Source organism: Rhinatrema bivittatum, chromosome 2 (assembly GCF_901001135.1).
Source record: "Rhinatrema bivittatum chromosome 2, aRhiBiv1.1, whole genome shotgun sequence".
NCBI classification, from domain to species: domain Eukaryota; kingdom Metazoa; phylum Chordata; class Amphibia; order Gymnophiona; family Rhinatrematidae; genus Rhinatrema; species Rhinatrema bivittatum.
In genome coordinates, this window is record NC_042616.1 from 276857487 (window position 1) to 276877591 (window position 20105).

The following is a 20105-nucleotide window of genomic DNA, read 5'->3' on the forward strand; positions in this document are numbered from 1 at the left end:
CCTTCTTCCAATTTTTGAATGAAGATATTTTGGCTAAAATAGCTTCTTTAACCTCCCCTTTTAACCATGCCAGTGATCGTTTTGCCTTCTTTCCACTTTTCTTAATGTGTGGAATACATCTGGACTGTGCTTCTAGGATGGTATTTTTTAACAATGACCATGCTATTCAGCATATTCATAAATGATATGGAGAAAGGAACAAGTGAAGTTATGAAATTTGCACATAACACAAAAATGTTTTGAGTCCTTAAAACAACAGTAGATTGTGAAGAACTGCAGAAGGACCTTGTGAAACTAGAAGACTGGGCATCTAAGTGGCACATCCAATTTAATATGGACAAGTGCAAAGTAATACAAAATAATTCCAACTATACTATAAGCACATGATGTCCTTACCTTGAAATCTTTGACTCACTGTGTGCCAGCGATCAAAAAGGCAAACAGAATCTTTTGAATTATTTGGAAAGGAATAGAGAACAAATAGAGAACAAAACTGAAGATATCATAATGCGACCACACCTTGAGTATTGTGGCAGATTTGGTCGCCCCATCTCAAAAAAAGACATAGTGGACATAGAAAAGGTACCAAGAGGGGTGACAAAACTGATAAAGGCAATGGAAAAATTCCCTTATGGAGAAAGGTTAAATAGATTAGGGCTCTTTAGCTTGGAGAAGAGATGACAGATGAATGCAATCAGCTTTAAAGTGTCTGAAAGGTGAAATATAAAAACAAATAAATAAATAAAATAATCAGCAAGGATATGATTGAGATTTATAAAATCATGAGTGGGATGGAACAGGTAAATAGGGAACTGTTATGTACCCTTTGAAACACCACTAGGACTAGGGGACACTTCATGAAACTAGCAACCGGTAGATTTAAAACAAATCATAGGTAGTCTTTTTTTCACTCAGCGCAAATTCAACTTATGGAATATGTTGCCAGAGGACGTGGTCAAGGGTTCAAAAAAAGACTAGACAAGTTCCTGATGGAAAAGACTACAAACAGTTATTAGTCAGGTAGATTGAGGAAATTCAGCGCTTATCCCTTAGAGTGGGATATAAGAAACCGATCAACTATTGGGGGGGGGGGGGGGGGTCGGTCTGTCGGATACTTGTGATCTGGACTGACCACTACTAGAGACAGGATGCCGGGTTCGATGGGCCTTGATCTGATCCAGCAAGGCACTTCTCATGTTCTTAACAAAAATGGTAAAGGGGATGGAACAGCTCTCTTAAGAATAAAGGCTAAACAGATTAGAGCTCTTCAGCTTGAAGAAGAGATGATTGAGAGGGGATAAGATACTAAGAATATTCCTTAAAAAAATTGGAGAAAATGTTTTTCACTCAATGAACATTCAAGCTGCGAAATTTGTTGTCAGAGGATGCGATCATAGCAAGTGGCATAGCTGGGTTTAAAAAAAGTTGTGCACAGGTTCTTTGGAGGAAAGGTCCATGAACAGTTATTAACCATGAGACTCCTTGAAACCACCCACAGATTTTTGGGAGAGAGCAACAAGAAATTGGATCTACTTTGTGGGATAAGGCCTCTGTCTGAGACAGGATGTTGGACTCAAAGGACCTTCCGTCTGACTTAGCATAGCACTTCTAATGTTCATGATATACCTAGACTTAAGTTTAAGCTTGGTCTAAAATCAACTTTCTTTAGCAAAGGCATCAGAAGCTTTATTTATTATGGGAACACCATTTAAAACCTAAGGATTCCTATCAAGTAACTGCTTAGAGGTCTATAGTCTGACTGGTAGCACTGTAAGTGACTTGCATTTTCTTTAACAATATGAAATTCCATAGTGCATTATCATCAATTTAGCTTACAGCCAAATGTTGTTTCTGAAGCTTTCTTACCAACGTCAACCAGGACCTTTACAACATATAGTGGGAATAAGAAATGAACAATCTTTTTCCTTCTTTAAACAGTGATATAGCTATCACACTCTCTCTCTCTCTATATATATATATATATATAATATATGTATCTGCGGCCAATATTCAAAGCCATTTAGTTAGATAACTTGTATGTTATCTGACTAAATGGGGAGTTACTAAGATTTAGCTGAATAGGTAAAGGGAGTTTTGGGGAAGTTCCAGAACGGGAACATCCCCAAATATTGGAATTGGCCAAATAACTTATCCGGCTAATTCCAATATTTGGAGTTAGTTAAATAAGTTAGTTGGCTATATCCAGACATGTCTGAGAGCAGGTTAAAAATTATCCAGGAATGCCTTGGACGTATGACATGTGGTGCTTTTGGGGAGTACACTTCTCCCAGGAGATTGGATTACAAGCCCTGAACTGAAAACTCTGTTATGATAGAACATCAATAAGGTTTCCAGTTTATATTGAAGTTAAGTACAGTTTAATTTTTTTGAATATTTGGATTTTGATAAAAGATTTTAAAGCCTCTTGGCCACTTTATAAAATTAATGTAGAGATGTTTCTGACTAATGATTTTGCCTGATTAACCAAAGCGTACAAGCGTTATACTTGAGCTTTGGCATCTAAACTATTTTCTTTCAAAGATAATAAAAAACACAGCACTTTTATAACTTTTAGAGGGGGGCATTTGTTTAACTTGTTGATCTCTTAAACTGACATGGACCGGCTGGCTGGTAGATTTGGAGAAGACCCCTGAAAAGTGGGTGGGAGGGGAGGGGGAGGAGTTTGCTCTTAGGAATGAAGAATATAGGGGCTCCTCTCCATAGCTAAAGGGCAGGGTAGAGATTACACAAGCCCCCTCCCTCTTCAGAAGTCTACCCCAGTAGAGCCACCCCCTAATGTTTTAATTACAATAATTAAGACAAAGGGGCTGTGTTTCTTGCACCTGAGCAGCAGAGGGGGAAAAAAATCATGTCTCTTCATTTCAGAAGATTGTTAGTTAGGGGCTAAAAATACAAATACTGGTGGTGGTGTGGGTAGATGCTACTCCTTTAAGAGGCCTGGTGCTTCTAGCAACCCCTTGGATTTTTTTTTTGTTTGTTTGTTTATTTACAGGGTTGGACTGGGAGCAGTCTGGGGCTCATCTGACCAAATATTCATGTTTAATCTGCCGGCCTGATCAGCCTTTCAGTGCCAGCAGTAGGGACTAGAGAACGCCAGCAATCTGTCCTGGCAGCTGGAAGCAGCAGAAGTGTGCAGCACTGTGGGGCCTGGAATGAAATCGCTACCAGGACATTTTGAACCACTGGTTTAGGGCAGTAGAGAATGTCTCTTTCATGACTGCAGGTAACTAAGTGGGAACAAGTACCTGTGCAGCTGCAATATGGGTCTGCTTCCTCCTGCAATGACTGCCACCGTGCCAGGGTCTCCTGCCAGTCCATAGAGCAGTGGTTGAGAAACATCTTGGTTTCTGACCAGGACCCTGCCTGGGCTCAGGTAGAATGGGCCTTGACTTGTAGAGGTGGAGGCTTCTTTGATCTAGCGGGCTATTGTTGACCGCGAGGCTGCTAAGGAGACGGAGAAATACTGAAGAGCAGAGCTTCCTGCAGGGGTATATATGTAGTGCTGACATCAGATTGAAATCTGACTCCGTCTCCAACTCTATCAGGAGCACACTATACCCACTGGTCCCGAGTCCATCTGCTACACACTAGGAAACTAAGGGTTTTTAAATCTGATTACGTTTTTTAAATTTATTACTTGTCTTTTAAATTTGATTATTATGTATCTCATGTTAGTTTCTGAATGACCAGCAATAGAACAAAAATTAGTCAACCATTAAATTCAGAGTTAGTTGTAAGTTATTCTAAATCACTGTGTAGAGATGAGGTCTCTACCAAGTGGCTCTAGTCCCCGGTGTTAATTATATCCATCTGCATTGCAGGCTATGCCATTCAACTTTGCTCCTCCCAAAGAGGCTTGCAGGAATAGGCCGTCTGTTAGGTACGGTGGGAGGGGTTAGACCATATGAATAGGAGACAGTAATTTTGATTTCGAGAAGGAAGGACTTGTTTCAGTGTGCTCTCCAGAGTTAGGCCCTCAGCTAGGCAAGAAAAGGAATAGACGCTGCCCTGCCAGTTCTTGGTGATAGGCTGGAGGGAAAGTGATTTTTGTAATTTTTCCTAGACTGAAAGAAAGGATTTTGGCTGGTTTGACCTGCACTTTCTGGGACGCTGTAATCCCCTCTCCAGAGAGACAGGAAGGACCTGTACACCCCTTCAACCCATCAAGAGTTAGGTTGCTGTGCCCTGCAAGTGATCACTTTTTCTTTTTTTTCCTATTTTATGGGAAGGAAGGTGTTTTTGCTGCCACCCCCTTCTTTGCCCAGCGAAAGAGTTATTTTTCAAAGAGGAGTTTGGAGAAGACGACCATCAAAAGACCCCCCACCCCCAACCGGAGTCTGGGACACGGGACACAGGCAGGTGAAGATCGGGAGTGACCTTCTGGAGTCAGGTACTGTTTGGGAAAAGGGACAGCTGCCCTGGTTAGGATACCCCAGCCCCTTGCATCAGACATTCATTCCACATCATGGATGGATTACAAGTTCCAAGTTTCAGTAAAAAGGGACACATAATTTAAACTTGTACTACATTAAAGTCGAGGAATCTGGATGTGTTTGGACATTTTATTTATAAGCTTTATTGATTTTCCTCCAATCAATATCAGTAGATATTATTTTGAACAACCATCCAGCGAGTCCTGCCTGTTTTATCTAGGTAACTGTCACAAAGAACAAGAGTAACACACACACACACACTCAAACACACACACACACAAGGTTTCCCTTGCCTGGGCCACAAATGTTATCCCTTCAACCCCACAGATAGAAACCCTCCTTGGAGAAAGAAGAGTTGGAGAAAAAACGGAAGAGCTAGTCCACATAAAGAAATTCATTTATGGCCTTTTAGGATCATCACTATTCCCCCAAAAAGGGTTGCAAATAATTGATTCTTATTTAAAAAAAGTTATTCATAATAAGGATAATAATCTATAAATATAAAAAAAAAGTCACTGGGTAGGAATCAAACACTAGTGACTACATACCCAAAACCAGTACCTCCAGCTTCTTGGATCACATAAGTGACCTTTGCAAATTCACAATTATAAAACTTAGAATTAAATGCCAACCTTAAACTAGCTCTCAGAATTAATTCAAACTCTATTTTCCGAGAAAAAATAAATAAATTTAAACTTAACATTAAATGCAAATTTTAAACTAGCACACAACATACACAGACAGTAAACATATATGGAGTTTGAAGTCAAATTTCAATCTTCAGAGTCCCATGTTATAGAAATGGCTTGGACAGCTTTCCAAGTTAATCTAGTGCTTAATGAACTGAAGGATGAATGTCATAACTAGGGCCAGGCAAAGGGGGTAGGTACCCCAACCCTGAGGGTAGAATAGAATTAAATGCAGAGTTCCAACTATCCAATTGATAATTCAGAACTAAATATAATAAAGCACTTATTTTGGTATTTTTTTAATAGATGGTAGTGATGGCAGCTTCAGACAGTGGCAGATTTTGCTGCAGTTATTTAGCCCATGATTACTATCAAGATAAAAGAGACAGAACCCTTGTAAAAATTTCAATGAAAAATAGTGAGGTGAAGAAATGTCAGCATGGTGGCAGAGTTTGTGGAACCTAGTGCAAAAATATCTCGTTATGTCCTTGGGCATGGCAGGACTGAACTTTAGTTTCCAGGTTTTGATATGAAATCTGGATGATCAGGTTCAATCCTGCCACTGCTTCTTGCTCATACAGCCCAATACCATTTTTTGTTCAGTAAGGATCTTCCTAGTTTAATCATTAACTTCTTGTATTAACAGGGTAATTATATACTTAATAGGTTAAACTTTCAAAAACTTAAAACAGGGGTTATGCAAGTAAACTTGCTGAATCCACTTAAGTGAATTTTCATCCACATAAAAATATGCGTGTACTTTCAAAATATGCACACTGTTAGTCGCAAGAAAAAGGGGAATTCAGGGGGCTGAAATTTGGCCAAGAAAGAAAACTATGTATGTATACAGGGATGGTAACTTTTAAACTGGAGCGCGAGTGCATATATATGTATGCGTTCGTCGGCCTGTGCCCAGGGACGCGGCCATTTTATAACATACACGCATATATATGCACATTATAAATAGAAGCCTGACTACACGCACATGTGCACGCAATTTTAAGTGGATGCACGCCTATGGGTGCAAATGCCGCTTCTACCGCATAAGTGGAAGATTTTAAAAGACACGTGCACCCACGCCATTACCAGTTTTCCTAGTTCGTTCTCAGTTTGCTCAGGTAAGGAATAGGAATAGGCTCTCTTCTCCCCAGGTAACCCTAACCTTTAAAACCTAGCTGATCTGCCTAGAATTTTTTGTTTTGCATCTTACACTTCATCCCTAGCAGAAGTGAAGTTACAAAGCGGAGGACCCCGGTACGCGACTGTGCAATAAAGTATCTATGCCCTAATTTCAAGTTAAAATCCAGAAACACTCTTGCCCTACCCCACCTCCTTTTGGGAACTTTTCATTTGTAGTGCAGCGGCAAGTACGAGCGTATCCAGGCAGCTTTTAAAATCCGCTCGGCGTGCGCTAGCCCAACCTTATGCACATATCCCAGTTTTGGTGCACGCTGGGCTTTTAAATTCACCTTTAAAATTTTAAAATGTATGTACAAACAAAGGTAAAGGGCTATTATCCTAAAGGGCTATTAGCCTAAATTTCACCAGTTTAGTAGAAACACTGTACATGATCATACTAAAGTGATTTACACAGCCTGTTCAGTGGCATGCACCACTATATATTTGATACCGGAGACAGCCATTTAGGCAAATAGCCTGTTACCTTTGTTTGTTCATTTGCAGTAGAAAAGGGTGAATCTGCAAGGCTTGTTTTTGTTAGTTTGAATTAAAATGTATGTAGCCAACACATGTATTGTATGCCTTCACTGGAGATGACTTAAGGTATGAGTGTACTTTATATCCTCCTCACTATGAACTATGCTAGTACTTTGCATTTGGAAGATCAAGTTGGTTCTGTGGGATGAAAAGCACATACATAATTTGTTAGGCACCCAATTGAAAATTTACTCTAATTAGCATCTCCATTCTTTCCTTAAATTTCTTTCAACTGCACTGTGATGCACTATGCATAAGTGGTTTTTTTTACTTTTCTTTCAGAGGTGATTTACTTATTCTCTTTTTAAAACTTTTGAAAAATCTGGTGGTTAACAAATTATGCATGTGCTTTTTTTGTATAGAAGACATTATAAAAAAAAAACTAGCTTCTTTGAGGGCTGGAATAATTTTTCATTAGACCAACATAAGAATTATCGCAGGATACTGTATATGAAAAAAGCAGATCCCTTCTTTAGAGGCTTCTTATTTTGAAGAGGAATCTATTTGGTCTCATAATTTCACGTATTTCATCAGCTTTGGATCATTTTTATGTTAATCTAATAGGTATCATGCTCTCTAAAGAACTCAAGGAGGTAGATCTTAAAAACATACGTGCGTGCGTACTTTTGTTCGCGCCACCGGCGCGAACAAAAGTACACCAGATTTTATAAGATACGCGCGTAGCCACGCGTATCTTATAAAATCCGGTGTCAGCGCGCACAAGGCAGCACAAAATCGGCAGCCTGTGCGCACTGAGCTGCGCAACCTGCCAGTTTTCTCCGAGGCCGCTCTGAAATCAGAGCGGCCTCGGAGGGAACTTTCCTTCTGCATCCCCCCACCTTCCCCTCCCTTCCCCTATCTACCCCACCCCCCAGCCTACCTAAATCCCCCCCCCCTTACCTTTGTTGGGCAAGTTACGCCTGCTTGAAGCAGGCGTAACTTGCGCGTGCCGCCTCGGCATCCCCCGAACCGTCGCCACGCCCACGGACCCACCCCGGACCTCCCCCTGATCCCGGACACACCCCCGGACATGCCCCTCCTGCCCCTTTTACGAAGCCCCGGGACTTACGCGCGTCCCGGGGCTTTGCGCGCGCAGGCAGCCTATGCAAAATAGGCACGCCGTCCTGCAGACAACATGGGCTAGATTTTAAAAGCCCTGCGCGCGTAAATCCGGCAGGATTTACGCGCGCAGGGCTTTTAAAATCTAGCCCATGTTGTCTGCAGGACTAGTATAGAAACAGAGAGCATGATAGCAGATCAAGCCCATCCGGCCCACGCAATCAGATATTCACATGCTGAGGATTCTCTGTGCTTGTCCCATGTTTTATTGAACTCTGATATTATTCTCATCTTCACCACCTCCACCACCCTGTCAGTAGGTAAAAATTTTGTCGGATTGCTCTTGAGTCTACCCCTTTTCACCCTCATGTCATAACTCCTCATTCCAGGATGTCCTTTTTCTGTTGAGGCCCGGCTCCTGCGCATCTACTAGAACTCCGCATTCCCTCATTTTCTGTTAGAGAAAGTGGCATGCAATGATAATGTCTGCTGTTACCTTTCAAAAACAATCTATTTACTAAGGAAAACCTTTATTTAAAATTACATTATGTAAAATCAGTTTTCAAATTCCTCTGTTCTAATTTGCCAGGGTAATCCTAAGTCACTTTTTTTCACACCTCTTTTGCATCTGTTGAGGCACTAACTTTCAGGAAGGCAGTTTTAATAATACCTAATGCAGTAGTGATACATTCTTAGTGATACATCTTGATCATATGGTATAAATTGTGCTGACGTACTTACAAAAATGTTACTGGAGGATTTGATCCGCCGTGGAAAAAAAAAAGGGGTGGGGGGCGATAGTGAGCAGGCGGCCGCATCTCGGTGGTGCATTTTCGGCTGCCGCAGTTGCAGACGGACTGCACACTATCACTCCCGTGGCGCCAACAAAATAGCTGTAGCTATTTCCGGCCCTAATGTGGGCGATAATATGCAATACATTATCGCTCGCAGCACTACAGACCCCTAAATTTCCTTAGCTCTGCCTAAACCCCGCCCAAACTCCTCTCCTTTCCCTAATTTGCATTTTCAACTCACACTGCAGTGGTTATCGTCTGTGTTAGGGCATTATCGCGTGCAATAACGCCCTAATGCACACTATAACGGCCCAACGCGATTTGAAAAATGACCCCCTAGTTTGGGTCTTGAAATTAAGATTAGTAAATAAATCAGTAATAGTTTTCTTGTCACCAAAGTGATGCATGGACCACTGGTGTAAAGGCTTCATGCTGGATGTCTGATATAGCAAGATTTTTGGTTCAACATTATTGGGCAAAAAAGTCTATTAACAGATGAAGATATGAATAGAGATTTAAAAAAAAGTCCAGGATTATATGATTTTTACACTTTTTTCTCCTGGCAAATGAAAAATGCTAACATTTCTCTAGAGCAGCAGACAGACAGGGTGCAGAATGTTAAACCAGCAAGATACAAGATGCACTCTCCAGGGTGGCTGTGGCAGAGTCATAGTGTGAAACCTGGTTGGTTTTTTCCGATTCCTAAGGGTTATACAGTATTTATGAGCTTTTCTCCAGTTGGATAGACAGCACTATCATCTTAAGCATCTTTTGTTTTATTTTATAAAAAATGTCTTTGATTTTATAATACTCATGTTGGCTAAAGGCCCAGTTAAGAGCCTTTGCGTCAGCCAGCTACAAAACCCTTCCTAATTCTCTTCTACTGTTGATGTTTGGTGAATTTGCAGCACAATCAATGAATTGACATTCTCAGAGCTGGCTAGCAGGAAAGTAGGGAAGTAATATCTGAGATCATATATAAGGAAGTAAAATGTTGCCCACAAACTAGCACTCTTTAGGCCCAGAGCTGCAGTTACTGAACTTTTTAAATGTAAATTTTTTTGCCATCAACATTATGTATATATTACTAGATCCAAAGTCCATAGTGGTTTCCACCTTGTCCGTATTAAGCTTATCTTCTCAGTGAACAGAGCCCTTAGCCCTCTGAATATTTATTTTTAGTAATTTTCCAGATTTAATACATTAAAACATAGAGAACATCAGAAAAATAGACATTTCACAGTCTGTGCTCCCAAACAACCAATGTTTCAAATATGTATAATATACAGTCTTGATTCTTAACCCAGATATCCAATGATGGGGATACTCAGGCTGGACAAATGACCTTGAATAGGGTCCTCAGTTCTGTAATTTACTGTTCTGCTCCAGTACAAAGTATTTTACCTTAGCATAAAATAGGACTTTTATATTTTCCTTTTTTTTTTTTTTTTTTAACTATTTTGAAATCAGCAAATCGAACAGACAATTCTAACAAGTAAGCAGAACAGTACAACAGCCAATATCAGTGGAAGCATGTAACAAAAAAACACAAAAATAGCACTGACAAGATGTAATAATAGACTTTTCAATAAAACTCAAAATCAATGCCGTAAAACAAAATCCCAATACTTCCCCCATATTTTGTCATACCCAGCACAGGTTTCACTTTTCTTCACATGACTATAGAAATACGAGTCTACTTACCTCCAGAATATTATCTACCACAGTCGATAGAGGAAAATAACTGTAAATGCATACAGACTAAAAAAAACCTAACTCGTAAGAGGAAATAATTTTTCTTGTCCTCGCATTCTTTTTTTTTTATTTTAGCCTTTTATACGAGAAAAAAAAAAAAAGAAAACCTGGCTAAAGGTTAATAATAATTCATGTCCAGCTTACTATAACTCAATAACTATCAAAGTCTCTAACTCAAAGTACTGTTTGCTGGCTTACAGGATCAGAGCCATTACATTCCCCATTGAAGACTTTATTGAATTTTACACTAAGCTTTAGCTGACTGAACAGGTCAAGGCATTGTGGCTCAGAATTTTCTTTATTCTCGGAAACTCATAAAGCCTTCTCCAGTCTGTAGCTGCTGCTAGCTGAGAAACTTGACTCAGCACAGGGTCAGAGGACCTGACCTCCATGAAAAAAGGCCACATAGCTTTAAAACCTAGTTCCTGAATGCCATTAACTTACATGCACTAGTTGTTCCTGTGTGTCAAACTCTCGTGAACAGCTTTCCCAATGGCAGTTTGTCTCATACACCACTTCAGGCTCTTGCTTGCTTTCATCTTTGTCTCCTTCCTCCTTGACTAGAGTCATTCCTTCCGGCTGTTCCTACAAAATAGGGGATGGTGGGAAGCGATGTTAAATGTTGTACTTATAGAGGGCCTCATTCAAAAGGAATGTTTTTCCCATTCTGTGCTTTTTGAAAGGATTTATTGACTAAAGCCCATGAGGGAGAAAACAGAGATCAGCCTAAGCTATGTTCCCAAACTATTCCACAGGATCCTAACAAAGAAAGAAAATAAAGCTTTCTGTACCAATCAGTCCATTTGTCACTAAGGGGGTCAGTTTACAAAGGGTTTAGGTGCCTAACTGGGGGCTGTGATAATGTATTTTTTGCATTTTAAATGCTGAACTTGGCATTAGAGTATGCTAAAAAAGCATCATCATATGCATTTTTAAAATAGCATGTGCTATTTCCAATTAGCACAAAAACATACACTGTTTTAAAATTAAGAAATCCCAGGCATAATGCAGTAACGATAATAAGCTGCACTGTATGCAAAATAGCTCACTGACATAACAATGGGAGTAGTGCGGTTTGTGAAAATCTTTACAAGTCCCACTTCTTCATGAAAGTTAACACCACCACAAAAGGTGGAGTTAATTGTTCTCCTCAAGGCATCGCCAGGCTAAGGTGCTAGGTAATGCTCTTGGAGCTGTAAGGTCCTATATGACACTCTTCAATCATACCCCCTTGCAAAAAAGCCTTAGTGACCATTGGAGACAAAGTGAAGTCTCATGGCCTCTCTGAGTGAGTCCCACAATTAAGTCATGCCCTCCAAACCCTGCCCCCATTAAAATTATTCCACCAGTCCCTTCAGATTGCCCTCCATACTCCGAGACCTCCTCTGTTCCAAAGAGGGAAAGAGCAAACCCCACTCTCTCCTGCCTCTGCTGGCGCCATACTGCAAAATGGTACCAGCCAACCCAAGGCTCCCCCTTCTCTCCTGCATACCAAGGGCCAGGACTGAGCTTTGCCCCGGACCATGAACACGCATGGCAATGCACAATCACAATGCAATATCTCAGCTGCCGCAGTTTAGTAAAATCTGTGGCAATTTTATTTGTGTAACAACGCAGCTTAGTCAATGGGGCCCTTAGAATGTTATGTGCCTTTATCAGTCCCTTTGAAAACTGATTAGGGCTAAGCATCTAAACGTAGGCGCCTATTTTTTTCTAGGAGCTTTAATTTAGGTTCCTAAATAGGCCATGTTAACTGTTCCTTGTAAACTGTTCCATATAAACTGCCACCCGGCAGTAATTATTACTGTTCTCTGTGAACCGGAGCGATATGTATTGTATACAGGAGCTCCGGTATATAAAAAAACCATAAATAAATAAATAAATAAATAAAAAGAAGGTGGATAAGGGGGCAGAGTTGGGGCAGGGAAAAAAATTAGGCACCTAGCAATGATTTTCAGCACTGGGTACCTAACCCAGGAGCCTAAATTGCAGGCCTGAATTTTGGGAATTTTCAACTGAAAACTTAGACATCTAGATTTATTGCAAATTTTTCCCTAAATTTAGGTTCCTAAAACCTAGGCAAATAAATTAAGCCCTAAATGCTCTTTCAAAATTGACCCTTAAGTAAATCCCTCCCTTTGCTTGGTGTTATTTTATAAACTGACATTTTAAAACTTATAAAAACAACAAGAAAATGATGCAAGAAAAATAAAATTATTTTCTGATAAATTTTGCATCTATTAGATTCAAATCTCAGATTAGTCAAAATTACTTCATATCCTAACAAAATATCAAGGTGACTGGAACGCTTTCTAGTAACATGAAACATGTTTTCATCCTGAATACCTAAACAAGAATATAATCTGGAAAAACTGTGAAGCTTTGATGGAACTACACTCTTTTTGTCCTGTAGATGCAAAACCAGCACTGCAACAGGTCTTTCCATTTGTCTGGATAGCAGTACACAGCATCCCTTTAAACCACCTCTCTTTTGCTTTCTGTTTTGTACAGATTGAAGGGAAGATCTTCACAGTCTTTCCAAACATTTGCTTCCCATTAGCAATTAATGCCCATTTCCACACCAAACCCCCAACCTAGGACATGGAAGCTAGTTTTCACCATTTTTGGTCCCCAGCATAGCTTCATTATGAAGACGAATATCTAAAGTTTATATTTTACTGGCAAACTAAATACTTGTACCATTCCATGGTACCAGGGCAAGGAGAAAAAAAATAATGTACATGGCCTTTTCATCTATACAGAAACACAAGACAATAGAGGTCACAATAGTTTTAGTGTCGTTCTGTAATTGTTCCTTTGGTTCTAGAGGTTAATAACGAGTATGGTTGCCCATGGACCAAGAAGGAAAGGAAGCTGTAAGTACGTGCTATAGATAGCATATTCTCTTCTTGGCAGAAATCTGAAAGGCTGATTAATGGAACCTCCGTGCTGTACCTGCATGTTTCCTGCAGCTGGGCTGGGAAGGTCTTCATCTGGTTTTATCTTGGAACGCTTGTTGAACATTGGGTCTCCAGTGCTGCTCACTGCAGACTCACTTGTGGGCTTATTCTGCTGTTGGATTTGAGACAAAATTATGCAGAGGTTAAACAGGCAGTTGATGGCAAACTTCAAGGAATGTTCACATATTGGTCAATATCACTAGTTTAAATCATGCTGGGGGGGGGGGGGGGGTGAAAAAACAAACAAACATCATTGGATTGCAGTAGTCCACATTTCCTGGCCTACTGGTATCTTCTGCTGTAATTGATCAGAAAGCCGAATTGTTGTCCAAAGCTTCCATGAAGTTTATAACATCACAGAGCATCATTAACAAACAGGCACAAGGCTCTGTAGGGCATTCATGCTTTGAAATATGAAAATTATAAAATACAGAAGCTAAAACGCTAGAAAACAGACCTGAGCAAAACGCAAGCGCTCATTAAAAATGTATTACAAAATTAGAAACACTGAAGGCCCATACTGTTTTACTGTCAGTTATAATGGATGAGTGTTAAATCACGATTTCAACCATAGGCTAAAAGCTGCTTGACCAGTTCATAATTAAGGGGGGTCATTTAGTAACGCTTATCGCTTGCGATAGCATGCGAGGGTGGAGTCGGGGTGGCGAGGGGGCGGACTCGGCGGTGTCTTCATTGGCAGCGATAAGGTAAGCCACGTTATTGTCGCCAGTAGCGCACCCAATAGCACCACCTTTCACGGTGGTACTATTGGGTGCGAAAGCTGGCAGCGAAAACACCGCAGTGCTGCAATGGCTGCCGGCTTTCGCAGGCCCGCCCCCCTTCACCCCCCACCCCCCGTTTTCGCTGGATTCATCATTCTGCGATAGAATGGTGAATACAGGCCTAAGTGATTATAAATCACAATGAGACACACACGCCATACCAATAAATTTCATACTGCATGTATTCAGTTGTGGCAGAGAATGGGGGACGTAACTATTAAAATCTGTTATCTGCTAACACCCTTCCCTTCTTTCATAACAACCCTATACCTCTGCCTTCTGTATCTGGATGAAACTGTGCAATCCAGAAAAAAAAATAAAAACAGCACTGGAGTTAGAAACCATGTCATGCAAAATTACTAGTGAGAGAACATTCCCACTGGTTGCAAAGAAGAGATATGCTCCTGTGACATGTCAAATCTGTAAAAGTGTTAGCCAAGGTTTCTAAGTGATTCATTTTCAACTTCACAATGTGTTTCAAAAATTAACAAGCTGCAAAAACCTTTGCTTGTTAGTGCTTACCTGTGTGGACTCAGAAGGGCCAGAGCTGACCTGGACAGGGGTCAGCACACTGGGGATTCCTGGGATAGGTCTCTGGGTAGGAAATGTTGGCGCAGGATGGATGAGTGGAGGACTGTGTCCAAAGGCTGAACTTATGCTTTGCTGGCGACTTATAATTTGCTGGTGCATTTGATGGAGAGATACAGGTGTAGGAGGGTACGTGAAACTCACAGTGGGACTGTATTAGAAAAAAAAAAAGAAGACAAAAAATAAACAGTAAAAGCAATTATCACAGACATATATCGAAAGTCTGATAAAACAAAAAGTTACTTTGCAAAATTTTTTTTTTTAAACGTAAACTAAAAAAATGCATCATTGTTCTTCATCTGCTAAATCCAGCTTGATGTTGTGCACACTATTGACAGGGGGAACATGGCAACTACTACATAAACATGTAAATAATCTTTGCTTACAAGATTACCATTTATTGAGAAAAAATGTTTTAAAAAATTACCTAGGACAACAATGTTCTAAAGACCTGGAATAAAACAGCACACTAGTTTCAATAATACCACTTTACTGCAACAGCAAACTGGCAATATAAAAAAAGAGGAAAGGTGACTACAGGTTTTATAGGACTTTTTATTGGTAATTGTAGTTTCTCTATGTTATCTCCTATGTGAAGCTATTCCTTTAATCTTGGCTCAGACTAAGCTCTTTCATATGTCTCCAGATCTTATTACAAGAGGAGAGAAAATCAATTGGTTAAATGTGTTTTCAACACCGTGCTTGTCATATCACTCATTTATTTGTAAAGATGGAAAGCCCGGTTCATCCAGAATGTCACCTAAAGAATTTCCATCAGTGCTGTTTGGTTATAGAAACTGATGGATTAACCTCTCCCCTCTGAAATTGGTGATCAATGATCTTTAATGTGGAAATATTCCAATGGGAGAGCACGTCTCCCGCTCGCAGTTAAACGGCATTAAATGTCTATTAAAGCCCATTATACGTGTCATCACTTCATTACTCCAGCTCTTATTTTTTAAACTGTAGTGGCTTCTGAAGAAATTACATTATCGCCTGAAGATCTCTCTTGCCCACTTGCCAGTGCCAGAGAACACAGCATTTTGTGCCAGCTAGTGCTACAGAAATAAATACATTTGCAAAAAAAAAAAAATCCTTTTATGGAAATGTTAGGCGGTCTCAAAGTATTTGCCAGCAGCAAAGACAATATAATCAGGTAAAAAAAAATATATATATATTCAACAGTTATGAGTTATGAGACCCGCCAATTAAAACCATTGTTTTAGTACTTTGTCAAGATTCCGTGTAATGTCAACCAGAGATTTCATGTACGATAAAGAGAGTAATTAATGAAAGGGAATTCTGCAGGTAAAACAATGCTTCACCTGCAGAAATGGTCCTTTAGAAGACTGCACGACTGATAATTGTGCATAATTTTACACGCACGAGGGAGAAGCATTCCAGAGGGTGGGGTTGCAGTTTTATTAAGTATGCACAAATTCTCTCAGAAAAACTACATGCACCAAATAGCAGTTGTAATTGTGCCTGCATAGTTTTACTGGGTTGATTTTTCAAAGTAGATTTATGCACATACATTTGCTTTGAAAACTGGTGAAACATACACGTATTTGCTGGCTAACTTATGTGCAGTGTTACAAAATTATCCCCTTTAAGGTATACAGTTTTTAATTGCTTTCACCTTCCAGCCCACCATTTGAAAATATCGAGTTCCATAATAAAATGAGACCCAAATCATTTTAAGGAATAGACCCACAGACTCTGCACACTCACTGGTCTGAGCATACGCTTTATCTATTTAATAGGATTTATAATATGACTTGCACAGTGCTAATAACATTGCTGCTGTTTCTGGTGAGAAGACTGTACTATCACAGCTCTATAATTTAGGATAGGACACCTGTAAAATATTCTAGCCGAATTTTGCCAGTCTTAGAAGGGCTCCTCCTTCAGTCTGCATTACATTCACATGATAAAAGTAAGACAGAAACATTCTGAAACCAGTAATTGTTCACAGCAAGAGTTAAGGAGAAATCAGTAATAATATTCAGTTATTATAGCCTACAGTCCCTGCCAGTAGTCCTGTAAGCAACCATGAATGATTACAGTGCGACTTAGTCAAGGTAGCCACTATGGATGATTGATAGGGCATTAATCAAAAGATGCATATCTGACTCGGAATTTGTTCACAAGCTTTCTTCTAATAGCTGATTCCATGTTCACTGAGCTCTATGGCAGTTCGTTCAATTTATTCCTCAATGTACAAGTCATTCATCAAACAGCACAATGATTCAACATCCCATTCTGCTTTTCATCAAACACTACTACACCGAGCTAACCTATTCCGTTTAAAACAAAACACGCATTTTACAATTTTATGCAAGTACAAAACAGATTATCATGTTTAGTGTACAGAGTAGTAACGCGCGCACTCACACACACACACAAACACACACACACACCGGTAAGAAACAGGCAAACAGAATGATAATACCAATCGCCTATCGTTGAGAGGAAGTATAATGGTAAAAATGACACATAGCTCTGCCAAGCCACTTAAACAAATACATGAAAATACATGAGTTGGCTATACAACATATTTACAAATTACATCAAATAGGCTTGAGTTAACGACTGGTAAACAAGGTACAAGATGTTGATTTCTTTTCATTCCCTGATTTCCCACTCTCTTTTTAAAAATGTACAACCTCAGGCATGTCACCACCTCTTACTCTCATTCTCTCCATCGCTGAAAGAGATTTTTTTTTTTTTAAATCTGATTTTATTCTAAACCAGCTGCCTGCAGTCAGATCACCCTCTCACTCCCTCCATCTCAGCCTGCCATTTAGTATTTTACCTTTTTTTTCTCTCCCAATTAACCTAATGCATTCAGATTATTAGAATGCATAAATGATTTATTGAGTTTTAAATTACCACTGTTTAAATACTCTGTGTATGTGTGAGACAGAGAAAGAGAGAGTGAGCGAGGGAAACACTCCATGCTCAGGGCATGCCAGTTTTGACAACCAAACACAGTGAATCCCACGACTGTAATTAAGGAATATTATTGGTCTAGCCTATTCTATACTGATCACGTTTCCATCTCAGCTGGCCTGTAGGAAAATTTCTCTTTCTTATCAAGACCAGCCTAGGGCTTGATTCCCCATTTCAGAGCCAGAAGGCTGCTAGAGGCGAACAGCTGTTGAGGTAGGGCCAGCTAATAAAAATGTTTGCTCTACAAATCGGAAGCCGCATGGAAAACCAAACAGAAGCTAAGAGGGCAAAAAAAAAAAAAAAGGGCATTATAGGAAGCATTTTGGACCCAGCCCCACACTGAGCCTTGGCATGCATTAGCTGTCTGGTTTCCCTAGGCCTGGTCCTCATTAGGGGAGGCAATTTCCAGACTTATCTGCTTTGGAAAAAAATCTGTGGCTCCTTTGCACCAAAGGACTTTCCACCAAATTTCAAAGGGAAAGAAACGTGCCTACTTTCCCTTTGAAACTTGCTTTGGGCAATCAGTATCTGCAGATATATGGCCCTTTTGCATCTACATATGTAAACTTTTAAATACCATCTACATGTGTTATTCTCTGATCCTTCAGGATGCCTCCCCTAAATGTGACTAAAAGTATGCATGGTGTGGGAAAATCATCTAGTATAAATTAATGTAAAAGTCATTAAAGAACTAAAATTTTAATTATAGCAAGCTAAAAAGATTACAGTAAAGCATTAAATTTTGTGGATCTCAGCTAGTGTCAAGAGTCTCAGCTAGTGTCTTGAGTATTAGTCTCAAATGCCTGTTGGAAAGCCACGTTTTTAAGTCTTTTTTAAAATCTCTTCAAATTGTGCTGAAGACTTAAGTCTTGTGGCAATCTATTCCAAAGTTTTGGCCCTGCAATTGAGATGGCATGGTCTCTAACCATATGGACTGCATACATTTTGGACATGAGAAGGGACTCTTCTACAGATGATAAAAACTCATTTTTTCATGTTATTTCCCTATTATGTTAAAGGCATTAAACTTCATAGAGACTCACTTCACTGCATAATATGCTGCTGTTGGTCAGTTTGCTGCTCTCTTTATTCTGATGCTTTGCTTCCTCCAACAACTGCACAACCGAAGTGTCATCACTGGATTGCAAATCTTAGAATAAGTTCCACAGAGATTACAAGTCACCAAAAGCCAACTTTTTAAGACATGAAGTTGCAAATGATAATGTGAAGAACTGGTATAAGAGGAGTATCGTTAACAGACAGGAGAGGTTGCTTACATGTAACAGGTGTTCTCTGTAGGCTACAGGACAAATGATTAACGGGCTACAACAGCTTATTTATGAAGAAAGGCTAAAGAGATTAGAGCTCTTCAGCTTGGAGAAGAAATGATTGAGGAGGGATATGATTGTGGTCTACACAATCATGTGTGTAGTAAAAGAGGTAAAATGGGGAACGGCTATTTACCCTTTTAAATTACACTAAGACTACTGGACATGCCTTTAAGCAGGAAACAGATTTAAAACAAATTAGAGAAATTGTTTTTTTCATCACACACAATCAAGCTGTGGAATTTGTTGCCAGAGAATGTGGTCAAGACAACTAGCAAAGCTGGGTTTAAAAAGGTTTGAACAAGGTCATGGAAGAAAAGTCTATAAATAGCTAATAACCAGGTGACTTAGGGAGGTCCACCACTTATCACAGGGAGTGAGCAGCAAGAAATTCAATCTACTTCTAGGGACTGGCCATTGTCAGACAAGATGCTGGGCTCAATGGACCACTGGTCTGACCCAGCAAGTCACTTATTATGTTCTTATATTCTTAATCATCTTTGCCCCGTCTTGCCATAACTTTGGGATACTTTGGAAATTAATGGAATTGGGTCTTTTGACCAAGAGACTACAAATCATTTGCTGTCAAGATGTTGGGTCTAGTCTCTTGGAACAATACAGGAGGAGTTTGTGGTTGAAAGGAGCCACAAAAAGATTCACTTAAGGAACTCTCTGCTGCTGGAAAATATTGCAGAGAATTTTTAGGTGGAGAGACCACTGAAGCTGAAAGTGACAGATCAGAGAATCTGCCACAATGTTATCCTTTCCTGGGATATGTATGGTATAGAGGTGCACATTTCTCTCTATTGCCCAAGCCGCCATTAATCACAGTTGTTTGTGATGCAAAATTACCCTGAAGCAGCTGAGAAAGCGAAATGCTGCCAGCATCGGTACTATTAGAACGAACAGCACAACAGCCATTGTTGGAGTTGTTATTTATTTATTTATTTATTTATTTATTTAATTTTTATATACCGATGTTCCTGTATAATATACATATCGCACCGGTTTACAGTGAAATCAAACTG

General features: G+C 39.8%; 1 protein-coding gene across 4 annotated transcripts in view; it reads right to left on the reverse strand.

Annotated features, from left to right (window-relative positions):
• GLI3 (GLI family zinc finger 3) overlaps positions 1 to 20105 on the reverse strand; it is a 687322-nt gene that overhangs the window by 136531 nt on the left and 530686 nt on the right. For all 4 annotated transcript variants that reach the window (XM_029589537.1, XM_029589535.1, XM_029589536.1 and 1 more), the window contains 3 exons: positions 14732 to 14948; positions 13423 to 13539; positions 10912 to 11052 (listed from right to left, as the gene is read on the reverse strand). In XM_029589537.1, coding sequence (XP_029445397.1) covers positions 10912 to 11052; positions 13423 to 13539; positions 14732 to 14948 — 475 coding nt within the window. The remainder of the gene's footprint in view (positions 1 to 10911; positions 11053 to 13422; positions 13540 to 14731; positions 14949 to 20105) is intronic.